This window comes from Oreochromis aureus, linkage group 6 (assembly GCF_013358895.1).
Source record: "Oreochromis aureus strain Israel breed Guangdong linkage group 6, ZZ_aureus, whole genome shotgun sequence".
Classification (NCBI taxonomy): Eukaryota; Metazoa; Chordata; class Actinopteri; order Cichliformes; family Cichlidae; genus Oreochromis; species Oreochromis aureus.
Genome location: NC_052947.1, coordinates 40,212,833 through 40,228,889, shown reverse-complemented (window position 1 = coordinate 40,228,889; position 16,057 = coordinate 40,212,833). Strand labels below are relative to the sequence as shown.

General features: G+C 41.2%; 1 protein-coding gene across 1 annotated transcript in view; it reads right to left on the bottom strand.

Moving 5' to 3' along the window:
- The window catches only part of LOC116323927 (VPS10 domain-containing receptor SorCS1), a 184,558-nt gene that overhangs the window by 32,130 nt on the left and 136,371 nt on the right, over positions 1–16,057 (bottom strand). The window contains exons 7-14 of the mRNA XM_039613985.1: positions 15,419–15,537; positions 15,142–15,231; positions 12,056–12,235; positions 10,900–11,046; positions 8,733–8,835; positions 5,411–5,487; positions 2,897–2,988; positions 2,448–2,555 (exon numbers count right to left, since the gene is read on the bottom strand). Coding sequence (XP_039469919.1) covers positions 2,448–2,555; positions 2,897–2,988; positions 5,411–5,487; positions 8,733–8,835; positions 10,900–11,046; positions 12,056–12,235; positions 15,142–15,231; positions 15,419–15,537 — 916 coding nt within the window. The remainder of the gene's footprint in view (positions 1–2,447; positions 2,556–2,896; positions 2,989–5,410; positions 5,488–8,732; positions 8,836–10,899; positions 11,047–12,055; positions 12,236–15,141; positions 15,232–15,418; positions 15,538–16,057) is intronic.

Below are 16,057 nucleotides of genomic sequence, written 5' to 3'. Positions count from 1 at the left end.
ACTTTTTTATCCTGGAAGACGTTAGAGTTGGGTAGTTGTACAAATCTGTCGGCTATCTGCAAATCCATCATGTTTGGTTTTTGGGGCATTGTATTTTTAATTTACTAATCTAGCAGTCTGCCTCTTTGAAACTTTATTCAACCATCTAACCATCCACTTTGTTAACCACTTATCCAAGTAAGGGTCATGGGAATGCTGGAGCCTATCCCCGCAGGTGTAGGACGAAACGTAGGGTACACCCTGGGCAGGCTCCTCATCCATCACAGACGAGACGTAGACACAGAATCACTGGTTGACCTAACAAGCATATCTTTGGACTGCGGAAGGAAAGCAGAGCACCACAAAGAGAGGCTATAAGAGGTTTGAGCCAGGAGCCTTTCTGCTGTGAGAAGACAGTGCTGACCAATGACGGGAATTAATTAAGAATTCAGCTCGGTATCTTGTAAAGCACAACTGCTTAATATTCCCACGTGCTGGTGCCTCTTTAGATTTTGTTGTGTTGACCTAAAGATATGAGTTGTAAAAAGGCAATCTTAGAAGTTCGCATTATATTTGATACTCAGATGTAGTGCTACAGAAACCTGACCATTGGTGAGGTGGTGTACAAGTCTCGTTTCCACAACGACAAATTTCTGAGCTAACAATCTATCACACGTTGTTCATCCTGATCACTTGATAGCATGACTGAAGTCAGCTGTCAAGCTGGTTTTGTAAAGTTTAACTCTTGAAATCCATCCAATCACCAGTGATTTGTCTAGGCTTAGGGTTTAGGCTTTTGCAACATGCTAAAAAGATTTCAGGGACTAAATGTTGGATTTCAAGTGAAGTGTCATTCATTTTGTAGGTACAGTTTTTCTGTTAAAAGTGTTTTGATGTAAGTGTTCCAAAGATGTGAAAAATCTATGAAAAGAAGAGCACATTAACCAAACCCAAACCCGGCCTATACTCACAACCCTAACCCTAGACAGACTGCCAGAGACATGGTGGAAGTTAAAACAAAAAGAGTCCCTGTTACATGGCTCTGTCTTGCAGCAAGTGATCACCAGTTGCTGGATTCTAGTAGGGAGCTGGAAAACTGGAAAACACATTAGACTCGAGAAGGCATCCAGCTTTTCGTTCAAAGCACATGTGACAGAAATAGTTGTGCAGTGAATACAGAGAGCCAGCTTGAAAGTTCAACCTTAGCTTACTTTGTCACCTCCACAAAGCTTCCCTATCCAATAAAGGGTTTGTTGATTTTATTTTATGGCTACAGCACAGAGTGAAATGAAACATGGAAAATAAGACATATTGTGCAATAAATTGTTCTGCTGGAAGGTTTTGGTCTTTACATGGGATTCGTTAACAGTGACTAACACTCGAAATCCACAGTATATAATTTCCAGCATTATGCTGTTACTAAAAAAACTTTCTTTTAAAGTTTAACTTAATCAGAACAAAAAGCCATATTTTTTCATGTACTGGTCAGGAACAAAACACAATCCAAGGTTATGAGACTAAGTGGATAAATATTCCATCTCTAGCTAAATTGAGTGGCTGTGTGTCTTTGCACTGACCCCTCCTCACCATTCATACCACAGCATATTTATCACAATCAATCTGTCAATTAGCTTCTGAGGCACCCAGCCATGACAGGCACTTACTGTAAAAATGAGTACAAATTGATAAGAAAACAGTGCATGATGGTCTTATGAAAACTAATGGTGTGTCTGCCAGCTGAGAGGCTCTGCATTCGAGAACTTATTCTGCCGCCATCGCCTTTAGCCCCCACCCTCGAATCCACCCAGAAAAAGAGCTGCATTTTCCTTTTCTCTCTCTCCAGCTGTGCCCTATCACTCTCCTGTAGAGCTGACTCCACAGCCAGCTGTCAGTCTGTCATTTATGGCAGGTATCATGAAACATTGATGTAATGGCTGTGGTAACATGTCCCAAAGTCCTAAATCTCTGCTGCAATAAGGGAGCAGTGCTGCGTCATACCATATGCACGCACTTCTGCTCTGGGCTGTTCTAATAATAAATTTGAAAGAACACAGAAGGAATCTTCATAAATCTGATTTCTGAGGGCACACTAAATCATCCCCACGCCTCTCTCCACTTTCTAATGCAGTTAAAACTTTATAAAAAAAATAAAGTTTCTCGTCTGTTTTCTCTGGCGTTTTTTGATCATTTTGATCATTCTTCTTCACGCTCTTCAAATGGGCAGTCACGTTGTCGCTGAAGCATTGATCTCCTGTGATCATAATCAGCAGACAGCCAGTTTTGATGTTGGCTAGACCTTGACAGAAACCTTTTTTTTTATTCATGAAAAGGAAAACACACAGTCAGGAATTCTGAATAGAGCAGGCTGAGCTATAGACGGAAGCGGCACAGGCTCGGGTCACGACGCGAGAGAGCATGCATTTAAAGACACCAGCAATTTGCTGTTCCTCTGTTTTTTTTCTACTCACGTCATGATGAGAGTCTCCTCCCCGGGCTCTCCGAGCACCCCGTCCACAAACAGGGGCGTGTTGGTGAAGCTGTATTTGTTCCACTGCCGTCCTTCGTCGAAGCTCAACCTGGGAACACAAACAGCTGCTTCACCAGGGGCCGCTGCTAATCCCTCAACTGTGTGCGCACACTAATGACCCTGAGACTTGTCTAACAACTTTATTTTATATTCCGCGCAGGGCTGAAGGTTCTCTGCTCGGAGAACGCTGATAGTGAGAGCAAAAGTCATCATAGTCTCAAAACCAGAAAGCCGAATGACAATCGTCAAAGGTTTTCTAAACAGAGTCGTACCGTCCCTTCGTTTCAAGACAAACTCATTTGCCTTTACTTGACTAACTTAGGACTTGCAGTTTCCTCAGAGAAAATTAGTCATGCTGTGACAAATGGCGTCTCTGTCATAATGACTCACCACAGGTGTCGGATGGGAAGCGGAGTGTGTCTTATTGCCACCAAGGCCCCTCCTTGGTCAAGATACAGCACTGCGTACTCCTCATCAAAAATCTGCTGGGACAAAAACGCTTGATGTACTCTTACTTGTATACACATTTGCACACACCCACCCTGTCATTTTTCACAACAGACACACACACGCATGCAAATCATGGCCCTGCTTTGCTACATTACCTTCCAAATAATTATTTTTCATTGCTGTGTTTAATTAGAAACAAGCCCCATAAACTGAAGTGAATCAAGTGATGTAGAGGCCGTCTAATGTGTGGTTTATGCAGCCAATGAATTCAGCCGCTCTTTAAAATTAATATGATTGCTGACCTTAAAAAAAGCTGCCTGTTGTTTGAGGACTCATATTCTAAACTTGAGGATAGGCAACGAGCGAGAAGGAGGATGTTTTCAGCGAGAGGACGGGAGGTCAGTCAGTTCATTGTGCTCCATATGGCGAGCGGCTGTTTGTTAAAGATTTAACGGGGCACATCGTTGGAAAAATTAATTATCAGACATGAGGCTGTAATATTAATAAATATAACATATTTGCTGCACTGCACGATTGTGTAATTGCAGGAAGTTGATCTTCGCCAACAGCAGTGACTTGGCAAACTTTGTGACTCTAAAATTTGTTTGTGCTTGGAAACAAGAACAACTGATCTGATTAGAACGTTGTGGAGCCCGAATAGAAGCCGTGGGGATGGGTTTGTTTCTGAACAATGATGTTGATTTTTTAATTGGTGTTATTTATATGTGGATGAAAATTTAAGGGGTTTTCTTGGCTCTTACCTTTTCCGAGGAGGTATTTGATTACTTGTTTGATTGGTTTGATAAACTTTTAAAGTCAATTTCAAGATTTTGACATTTTTAAAGGACTCTTTACTGTTCTGTTTCATGTCTTCATAATCTTCATCATTGTCTTGATGTTCTTGGGTTCAGTATGGGTATACAATATGAGCTGAGGAGTCAATTCATGCAGTGTTGGATAAATGTTCAGCCTTGGTGGATGAATGCAGTCGTTTCTTGTTTTTATTTTACTAATAAATTGCTAATTGCTTATAGAGTTACTCTAACTTTGCACTTTCCAACTCCAATGTTAAGTTTTCCATAAAACAAATCTCAAATTATTTTTGTAACAGTCATTTTGCTAATTGCATTCTGGATCTCCATCTGAGGGGTAATGTCTGACCTAATCACCTCATACTCATCACTGCACATTGGTTTGTTTACATGTGTGAGGCTTTTTTAAATGAAACTCAGCAGCTAAATGGAATGGTGGATAACCACATGGATGATTATGATCAGGGCTGCAGGTCATTTCAGACTGACAGCCAGCCATGTTCACTGGAACTGGAGTCCACAGACAAGCGAAATCAAACAGAAGAAGACAGGAGGATGTTCTAATGCGATACACAGCGTTCAATGCTCAGGTCCCAACTGCTCACTTTGGCTTGACTTTTTCTGAAGCCAAGCTTAAAGTCCATGTTAGTGAATGCGAGTCAGCTCTGGAAATACAACCAATGTACTGCTTTCATATACACCGTGAGCCGCCCTCCTACACATTGTTTTCACCTTCCCAGAAATCACCCAAGAGAAAAAAAAAAAGACCAAACACTCAGTTCTCCAGTGGGTTGGTGAACCACACACACACACACACACACACACACACACACACACACACACACACACACACACACACACACACAGTGTATGGTAACTGGATCAGCCTGCAACTGTCCTCTATATTTCTGTATTTACCCACCGACATGCTGGGGGGAAAAATAAAGCCAATGCACAAGTACCAAACACTCAAGTCACTGAACTGGGCCTCTCCACTGTGTTTGTGTTCTTGGTGCTTTTTGGAGCATTTCTTTCTGCAGTAACCTGACAAATAACATGGGGCAGTGCATCCAAGATGTGAACATTGGAATATCTTTTTTGTTGTTACCTGACACTAATTAGTGGACATTTGTGTCTGTGAGAGTCCAAAACTAGTGAAGGATACGTTGGCTCGACTTTCATACATCTTTTATATAAAAGTATATGCTGATAGAGAAACCTTTAAAATAATTAATATGAACTCCTTAACCTAAAGTTTTAGAGGGATGATTATCTACTAGTCTGAAATGATGGAATAACAAGATTAAAAGTTTGAATATTCCATACAACCACACTATCTCCAAACTTTATATTAAGTGGTGTTAAACTAAAACACGGAGCTAAAGCATGAGAGGACTCGCTCTGTTTAACAGTCTGGTCACTTGTGATCAGCTGGAAAAGAAAGTAATGTTCTCAGTCAGTAGGACACTGCAGAAGTTGACAGTGTGTTTCGTACCGACTGTTAAACGTCAGTCAGCTGTTGCCATGTGAAACGCACATCAGAGACTTAGAAGCTTAGGTCCTTTTTCCTCAAATGTGACACATATGCAGAATTAGTTTACCAGCGAGACATTGCAACAGTCCAAAAACAAAGTTGCCTCACCTGTCTCCATGTGTTTCCTGCGTCCGAGGTGATGAACACACTGACATTGCTGGTGGTCAGTTCTGCCCCAATGGAGCCTGGACATGAGGCCAGTTCACAGAAAGGATAGAAAACAAACTTGATCAAGTGCTTCGAGGTGGAGAGACAGTTTGATGCACAAAAAGGAAATTAATTTCTGACAAAATACACCACGACTTTTACACAGTGTGTTCAGACAAGAGGTGGTTCTACAGCGGGAGGCACCAGCTTGCAGCTGCAGACAGTTGCTGTAATTACAGTCCTCTGAAAGATCTATTGTGCAGTGCAACATTTGCCCATACCCCTAAATTAACCAATAAATCCCGATTACTGCATCCCTCATTCAGCAGTTCTGACCACATTAAGACAAGCTTCCCTAATTCTGTGCAGACGGCTGTAATTGCTTTAATTTAGCCCGTAATTGGCGCCAGGTGGCGGTTTTTACAGTTGTCCCCTACTCTGAATGGCTCCTGAAAAACAATAAGCTTCACACTCATCATAACATACGAGAGCTACACGAGTGCTGAATGTTTAGATTTCTGCTGAGCTCCAGTTGATGTTGTCACCATGCTGGTCTGATGTACAGGTGTGCTGTGGATACAGTGCATCTGTATCATGCACTAACGGGGTAATACACTTATAATTCACAGAACTATAATTGTATACGTGCTAATGTTTAGCATCTCCTCTAGCCTCATGTCGTCTTGTGCTTCGTGATTCTTTCTTCTTTTACTGATTGATAATGATTTCCTGGAGTCTTCCACCTTGACAGTGGTTCAGGGTCGGGTTTAATTAAAAACATAAGATTAGGGAGAACTCAGCAGATGTCTGAAAGACGTCGTTGGTAACCAATTAATATTCTAAAATACAAATTTGCTTTTATCACTGTTCTGCTTCCTGTCTTTGAAAGTTATAAAGTCTGCAGTTTGGGGGCTCGAGGTCCCATATGGCACTACAGGTGGTCGAAATAACAGATTTACTTTCATTTTGATTTCAAAAGACAAGCAACAAATGCTGTAATGAACAATTTAGAGTTGAGATGAAATCTTGGGATGCTATTATTATAAAGGTCTCATTTTCTCTACCCACCAGTTCTGTTTTAATGTGTCACAAACTGCACTGCAATCCAGACATAGAAAATAAAGATCTACTAGATTTCCTAACCCTCACATTGCACAACTTATGAGCATAGAGTCTTGCGAAAGTACTGTAGTCTACTGCCTACAAACTCCACAGGACTCCAAACAACAGTCACCATGTGACCATATGGATTATAGTCCAGTTTCCTACTACTGACCAATAAATGAACTTGTAATAGCAGTTAAATCTCAGCTAAATAAAGGCCCATTAAATGTTGATCCCTTATCCGTTAGTGAGCTCAGTGTTTGGTCTTACTACTATAAAGGCTATTTTGCTATAATACTGTCTAAGTATATGTATATGCAGTTTTAATAAGACTATAAGTTGGGATAAATTGTGCAATTAGGGTACTGGTACTACTGTTAACTGTCTAAAAAGAATGATTATTTCTAGCTTTGTCTAGAAGTTTAAGCAGAAATATCCAGTCTCATTCCAGCTTTCAGCTCAGAGACATTCCCAAACATGTCAAAATCTCATCAGCATGTCCTGGTTCTGCCCTGTGAGTTTCCTACCAGTAGGGCAAAGACGGAAAATCTCACCTAAACCTGTAGTAGTGGCTTTGCCCTGCCCCCCTCCAGTATGGCTGAGCTCTTCACCCTATTTAAGGTTGAGTCAGGACCCCCTACAGAGGAAGCTGTCCTGCTGATAGTATCCTCAATTAGTCATGACCTACAGCTTGTGGTCAAACATGAGGATAGGAGCTGACCAATAAATCGACAGCTTTGCCTTCATGCTTTTAACCACAGAGACTGGACCAGTGATTGATTGCATCAGTACTAATCCATCTGTCAGCCTCCCGCTCCTCTCTTCTCCCACTGATGAACAAGACCACAAAACTATTGGAATGTTTAAAAACCCATCCCAGGTCACATTGTGACTGGGCTCATGTTCATCACATAACATGAATTAATCACAAGTGTATGAATAGACTCGGTATCAATAAATAATTTTAGCTTTTAGTGTGTCTTTCAACTCATGGACTTGATGACCCTACCTTAACCTAACCTTTCCACATAACTCTGGAAAATGGGATTTTTACACAATGCCATGATGTGTCCCATATCATCTGCCACCTTTTTACTATGGCAGAAATGTAAAAAGTAATTTCATTCAGAAGCCAGGACTTTTAATAAGTTTTTCTGTTTTAGGACTATATCGAACATTTTTATTCCCAAAATAACTTCCAAATGATGGTCTGGGACAGAAAAGAAGAAATAAGTAATCATTCTCATTCATTTTCACCATTCTGTAGCTGAAATAATGACATAGACTGAAATAAACAAGTTAATTGTTTTACTCCCAAATCAGTGAAACCGGCTTACGCCACAGTGGTTCATAAAGGTCATGGCATTCATGCTGGTAGGGTAAACTTGGCCTTCTCCAGACACCTGAGGCAGGTGCCTGCATGTTATTGACAGAGCCGGTCCACACGGGAGTAAATATCACAGGTGTGAATCCACCTGGGGGCTGCTGATCTCACATTACCTTATTTTTTTCTTCACAGTGAATCAATTAGAGTCCTTGCCTATTTTTCACGTGTTCTCAGGAACAATGCTGCTCTGAGGGCTTTCTGTTGTCAAGTTATCTGTTTGCGTTTTAAGGTGAGTTGATGCCAGCATGTCAAATGCTTGCATTTACCTATGCTAAATACAACAAACACCACAATGCAACTGCATAGAAGAACAAGTGATGGAAAATGCACAGAAACGATTAATAACTAAGAGAAACAGAGGCTTTGTCTCTTTGAGTGATTTTTATGGCCTTTGACTCTTTAAATTAGCATAAAGATACTTAAAGTTAACACGGAAGAAACAAGAAAAACACTAAAGGAGAAGCATTTCTTTATCATTAATGTCTCTGCAGGTTGGAGGTTCTTTCATGTCTCCTTTGCTGTATACTAAAATCTAAGCAAACCATAGAATACCTTACTTTATTAACTGAATAATCCACATATTCTTCGACTTTCCTTCTACAACCCTGGCAAATCAACAACAGTGAGCGCTGGTTAGATCTTTTAACCTTTCAGTCAAGGACTACAAGCACTTCTTTTATTAAATGACAGATAAAAACTTGAGCTTTGTTTTAAAGAAAACTCATCAGAAGTCCAAGAAGATACGGAGAATGTAGACGGCGTGCGGCTCGAAACATATTCCCTCTCACCCACCTGATGCGACAATGATCCCCGGCGCCGAGTCCCTGCTGGCGATGTTTCCAGATGTGTAGGGATTTGCAGACACGTGAAGATGGAGATGTAATGAACAGTATGGCTACACAGGGGGAAAAAAGAGAAATCAAAAACTCAATTATTTAAAAAAAAAAAAAAAAACTCCAAAAGATGCTTCTGCGCAAAACTGCTATTGCCCCAACTTGGATCGGCAACCCTCCCAAGTCTTAAGTTTTATCACAAACACCATTTCCCCATTGACTGGCCTCACCATTAATTTTGATTGGGTTAACCTTTACAGACACAATTCTCATTACGACCCAGCAAAATGCCACTGGTGCAGGCCATGTTGTGACGGGCTGTTTAGAGGTTTATTAAAACTCTGACATTTCCTGACAAATGACTGTATAATATGGGTGGAAGGCGAGGCATGCCACTGAATCACTAATTGGTTTATCAAAAAAGGTGATTATTTCTGTACATACAGTCATTTCAAGAGGACATATGCGAAGGTGTGCTACAGTGACACCAACTGTCAAACTGTGGTCATCTTGTGACACGTATTAGTAGAAGGTGATTAAAGTGAGACGTGCTCATCCGAAACTTGTACTGATGAAAAGTGTCTAACCCTCGTTCTTTGACACTTATATATTTTGTTGCTGCCACAGACACTATAACAGATGGCTGTAGCTCCTCCTCACCATGACACACCTATCTAAACGCATCTAAACGAAGCATTTGTTAAGCCTCACAATTAGCATTTCAACGGCTGCCACGTAGGTTCTTTTTGAGCCAGAAACCATCAGATCTGGTCCAAGGGCAAGTCTGATTACCATGTTGCACTGACGTCATTAGCCGTTTCCGGGTCCAAACTCTGCTTCAGGTCCCAAAGTCAAACGAACACAGCGGCATCACTGAGAGTTACAAACTGTCCAAATTCTTTCATCTTTAATAAAATGATCAGCGTTGCTGCTTTACCAGGTGTAACAATAAAGTTTAACATCCAGACATCCATGAAAACAGGATTTATGAAGTTTAACAGAGTTTGAATTTAGCAGCAAGTTAGCTCGCTAGGTATGTAATCTTTAGATGGAAACATCTTTTGACTGAGGGATTTCTGAAACATTCAAACGTACAGCTCTGCTATCACTTCTGACATAAATGAAGACAGAAAACTAAACAGCAGTGACGGTTGTAGGGTTACTGACGTTGGGCTAGCTGGTATATAATAATATGCTAACGTGGTGGCTAGCTACACAGCTTTAGTTAGCATAACATATCAACATTAGCACAGGAAGCTGGAGGATGGCAGGATGCTGTAAACGGACCAAACTTCAGTCAGGAGCTGTGCTGTAGTTATATCGTAAGGTTTTAAAAACTGAGCTTTTTTTTAGGTTCTTGTTTTTTAGGCCTAGATAAAAAGCATTAAAACATGTTAAAAACATGACAGCCTTAATAAACGCAGAGTAGAAGGGTTCATACATCATCACTTAAAAAACGGATACACAATCTGTACTCCATCCACTGACTGACTTCATCTTTGGTCTCTGTATAAATGTCTTGCTCTGCTATGGTTCTTGCATAAGTGGTTCTAGCATCTAAGGTTGCTTACTCTACCTTGCTAGAGTATTGACATAACTCTAAAAATGTTAAGGACTTTTGCGTTTTCTTTCCCTAGCTTTTCTCTTTGAGTCACTGGTTTTGCAACATTTCATTTAACAGAGAAATACACAAAGAGGTAAAGTATTGAAAAGAAAATGGCCAACAAGAAATAAGTGGTTTCCAGTTTCAAGGGTAGGTTGTTTACTGGGAATTCTGAACTTTACAAGTGAGTGAAAACTGCACTAGAGTATGAGAAGCCTCCAACTTTCTAGAGGCTCTCAGGAAGAAAGGCAGATAAAATTAAAAAAAGCCTTTCTGTCTGACAACTCTTTCTCTCTGTGTTTCTTTAAATGGGAGGTCAGCTTATTGGACTGAATCAAAATGGCTGACCTTTCAGCTGAGCAGCCTCAGAGCACTCAGCTTTGACGGGCGCTGCTCTTTCCGAGCTCGGGCTCTCGTTGCTGCTGGGATCAGTCAACTCCTGTCAAGGCCTCTCTTTGATGGAAGCGCACACATATAAAAACATGTATGAACGCATCTCGCTGGCAGATGCAAAGAAACTCACCAGCACACAGTGAATGCTGTTGCCTCTCAGGTCTTTGCTCGGCGCCTGCAGTAACCGCCAGTCTCTGCCTCTGTTGTAGGTGATGTACGTCTTCACTTGGTTGTCCGTCCTTTTGTTGGCGAGGAACATTCCTTTTATTCCCGCTACCTGGAGAATCAGAACAGTTCACAGCTTATGTGAAACTTGGACAGACTTTATTTGACCAAAAAATATGATTACTTTCCTATTTTCAAGTCACGTTGCAGAAAACGATCTCAACGCATTGCAAAAGCAAATCAGACACTTCAAGGAAACGCAGCCTACTTCTGCATTCCCAACAAAAACCAAACACAGCCACAAACCCTGAGTGGGAAATGATCGACTGTCTGGAGACTTGTGAATAATCGATGTGTGTCTTAAATGAATCTGACTCCTTGTTGGAGACCTGCAGGACGGCTCAGGGATACTGAAGTGAGTCTGTGACAGTGGCATCAGGCAATGAAACTCCACTTTAGTAATTGACAGATACTTCAATCTCGCTTGGAGGAGAGATTTAGCACATCGTAGGTTTCGGGTGGCGACCCCAATCAAGACAGTAGATTCGATTCTATTGCTTGGGCCACAGCAGACATGAGCGGCATCACCAACGGCTTAATTATTAGATTCACAGATATAGTTCTATTCTACGTTAGACTTAAAAGCATCACGAGTTCCACAGAGCCTCAACACCAGCTCATAACACACTTTTTGTTTTTGGATTCGGTATGTTGTGCGAAGTGATCTGCAGTTATTAATCAAAGGAAGAAATAATCTCAGGCTCCTAAAAATCTATATCGCTGGCACAGTGCCCTTTGCCTTTGTTGATGTCAGCACTTTGAAGCTGTTTCGTATTCACACAATGTGCTCTGAAAATTGTAGGCCTACAGCAGCAGGGTTCCTTTGCAAAATGACAAAGCAAGTACATTTCATCACGTCTGCCTCCTAGCTCCAAAGTATTGATCAGCGTTCATGATAAACCTGCAGGCTGCATACTCATCGAGCAGGCCTGTTATTTAAAAACAGAGAATTGTCTAAAATGAATACTGCAGGCTCCAAAACTAAAGCTGAGGTTTCTGCATTTGTGCGACGTTCCTGCTTCAGACATCTTCCTGTGGATACAGCATCAGTGGTTTTTCACCTCATAGAGGTCGACCATGACGTTTCCCTCGGGGCCCATGCTGCTGACCACATTCTCCAGAGCCAGAGTGTAGTAGACCCCCGAAGTGTCTGACACATACAGGTTGTAGGTTTCATTCTGGTTCCACTCCCGCACAGCCGCGACGACACGGTTTTCATCCGTACTGATCACATGCAGATCCTGGTAGGAATAAAATGATATCACAGACCCTTGTTAGCCCGGCGTTTTTATCTTTTCAACTTATGTTTGTGCTGTTCTTTATCGTACAATAAAAAGTCTTGACAATAATAACAAATTGACATACACCATGTGGACAAAACACATTACACCTCAGACATGGAAATCCATGCATGAAGCTCCTGGAACACCGTTTTTGTGTCACTGTAATGCATTACTGTAATCCGATTACTTTTTTCAAGTAACGAGTAAAGTAAGGTATTACTTTGCAAAAAAAGTAATTAGATTACTGTTACTTTCCCATAAGCACGCTGCGTTACTGCGTTACTAAACCATGATTTTGCTTGTGAGAGTGTCTCATGACAATGATGTAAGTGTGTGCGACGTCCGTGGTAACAGACGTGTGCAGATCAACAATGGATAGAGAGCGGGAGAGAGTACGACCGTGCAGCGTTTAAAGTGTGGAAGTACTGACTCCGTGAAAAGGGACAAAAACATCAGCATCCGCTCTACACGAATGGGAAGAAAACTTCTTTCTACAGTGAAAAATTAAACTTCAAATCTGAGCAAGTACCCAGCACGCTGCCACGTGAATGTGAAATTCACAGAGAAATGACCGCTGTGGCACCAGGCAAACCTCCACCCGCCCCACTCCTGCTAAACAGGTGACAATAGATTTAAGAGTGACAGGACTCAGTGCTGCTGAATCTTTGATTTTATTTATTTTTTGCTGTGTTTTACTCGCATCTATTTGAAAGAGTGAGTGTAAACACAAAACATGATTTTATTTTATATGCTGGATTATGCAGGAAATGGGTTTAAATGGTATACAAATTTCAGACAGTTGCATATAATTTCATTTTTGCTTGATGCAATGTGCATGAAGTTAAAAGATTAAAACTAATAAAAGAAGTTGTAAAAAGAGACTTCATTTGATTACATTTTATATGATGGATTATGCAGAAAAAATTGAATTGGGCTGAAAGACCTATTGCTTTAGGTTGTGTATCATGTTTTTGAAAAGTAACTAAGTAACTAATTACTTTTGAAAATAAGTAATCAGTATAGTAACAGGATTACTTTTTTGGAGAAGTAATCAGTAATTAGTTACTAATGACTTTTTTTCAAGTAACTTGACCAACACTGCTCAGCACTCACAGAGCCTGCTCTATAACGTCCATGGTCCGGCACTTCATGGATGAGTTGCTGTAGTTCCTAAACAGCTGCACTTTGCAGCAATAGCACCTACAGCTGATGGCGGGAAATCTACGAACGAAGAAATGTCACAAACCGACTTGCAGCAACAATTTCATCCCATTACAGTTTCACACTGAAATTCAGTGAGATCTTTAGAACGATGCATGAAGACAGACTGCGTGGGTCAATGCTGGACTTTATACACCTGTAGCAATGGGAACGCACACACCTGAATTCAAAGATTAAAAGGTAGAGCTCAGAATTTTTGCCCATGTATTGCAGCAGTCCCCAACCCTTGGGCCACAGACCGGTACTGGGCCGTGAGTCGTTTGGTACCGGGTCGTGAGAGTTGAGGCTCAGGTGTGAAATTTATGGTTTTCAGGGTTTTTATCGTTAACTCGGTTTCCCTGGGGCTTTTCCCCTGTTGTAGTTGTGTGTCTTATTTTGAAAGAAATATTTAGGCGTTACCATAGCGACCAGAGAGCATTAAGGAGCAGAGAGGAGGATGTTACTCTCAATGTTGTTGGTGCATTTTCAGGAGGATGCTGCTAATAAAGTTATACAGTTACACAGTGAATTCGCGTTTATTATTATATTTACAAAATACCACCGTTTGTGTCTCGGTCGTATCATTTTATTTTGTTGTATTTATCCGCAACACCGTAAAAGCCTTTATTTATTTGGTGTTATAAGCAATGTGTCAATTTGGTTTTGGTGTAGCACCATATTGCCCTGTGTCAGTTCTACTATGTAACCACAATGGGAAACACCCATGATCTTATAGTGATGCACACAGACTTACAGATGGTTGTTTTAATAGCAAAGTGTTGGAGCTGCAATAGAAACATAATAATTAAAAATCCCTCTCTTTATAAAGCAATTTAAATGTTTGTTAATATCTTGACAGAGACGACAAACAGTTTGGATTCACTGTATCTATTGTCAACAATAAGCTTCTGTTCCGTGTGCTCCCGACTCCTCTGTGCATTTTGTATATTGATATTTTTGTTCATTGCTTTTATCCAATAAAAGTCAACATCCCCTGTTTACGCGTGCTCTTAATATCATCATCAGTTTGAAATTACACTTTAAAAGAGCATTCATTTACTCTAATTTGTAATGGAAATTTGTAAAAGCTTTAATTTGCTTTTTTGAGGCAACACGATCTCTTCTATGCTAATAGAAATATAATTTTTTTAGTGTATACATATTGTTCTCACCCTCCTGCTGGGCTTAATCATATTCATTAATCAGAATCGCTTCACGTTTAGTATTCATGTATTTCCACTAAGAGGATACAGCAATCATTAAGACTACGTCGGGCTTATTGGGCAGAGTTATGCAGCTGAGGCCATGCTGTTTAGTTGTGTGCTTCATCTACCTCTGACTGTGCCAGCAACACCTTGCAGTGAGCTGGCAGCAACCTGGGCGCCCAGAGCTTGATTGAATAAAACATGTTTAATTGTCAACGGGGACGTGACAAGCGAGGCCACGCGCACATGGAGCAGCACGGAATAACAATTCTGGAAACACTGCGAGAGCTACTTCTGCCCTTGATTCGCCCATAAATAACAGAGAGGGCACCACACGGAGCCAGCACGATCTGGAGCGTTATTGAAAGTTTCGCCTTCGTATTGAACAAAGCTCAAAGCCTATTTTTTTCCCCTTAGAAATGAGAAAAAAGAAAGAAGCCGACGAGGTCTATTTGTTACCTTGGGCAGCGTATACTTGGGCAGCTTCATAGGGGTGAAGACATCTCTTTTAGCTGACACGTAGTAGATTGGCCTCCCCCCAGTTGACACCTTAAGGTGAGCCAAAAAGTTTGCAGACATAAATAAAGCAGATAAAGGATTTTCACACGTATAGCTCAACTAATAGCATCTCTCTGTAAGAATGACCTTGAAAAATTCCCAAGAAAACCCAACATCTTTTCTCCTCCACACACTTTTCTGTAATATTTCTCACTGAGCAAACTGGACAATTACCTACCTGGACAAACACATACTCATCTTGCACCACCAGAGAATTGGGGTCAATGTAGCCGGGGAATGGTTTGCCCTTATTGGCGTCGGTGCAGTTCTGCAGCTTGCAGGTGACATACAGCGCCTCTGCTCCCACACACACACACACACACACACGCACACACACACACACACACACACACACACGTCAAGCCCTGGCATCAGCAATGGTATTAGCCAATGAAGAAAGGCAGCCTTCACCCAGAGCCAAGCAGCCTCTTTTGGCCCCTACATTACTCGTGTCAATAAAGTGGTCCCAGTAAGGGAGGAGCTGGGTGGAGGGGAAGACAGATGACCAGAGAAACCAATTGCTTTCTTTGCCTTCAATCGCAGCGCTGGGAGAGAGCCTGTCCCCACACGTTAGCCTCTGCCAAATATGTGTCGGCTCCCCCCACACGCGCATGATCAATAGTGATAGTCTCTGGCTGTGTGACTGTAACATCTGACACGATTGATGTTTGCTATGCACGTTTGGATGATTGGCTTTCCTTTATTGTATTGGCCTCACAGAGGTGCCATACAAACTCTGTGAGATTAAAAAACTAACTATAATCATTTAAGTGTTAAAGGGAGACTAAAAGAGCAGTTCAAACTGAAGTGGCAAAGG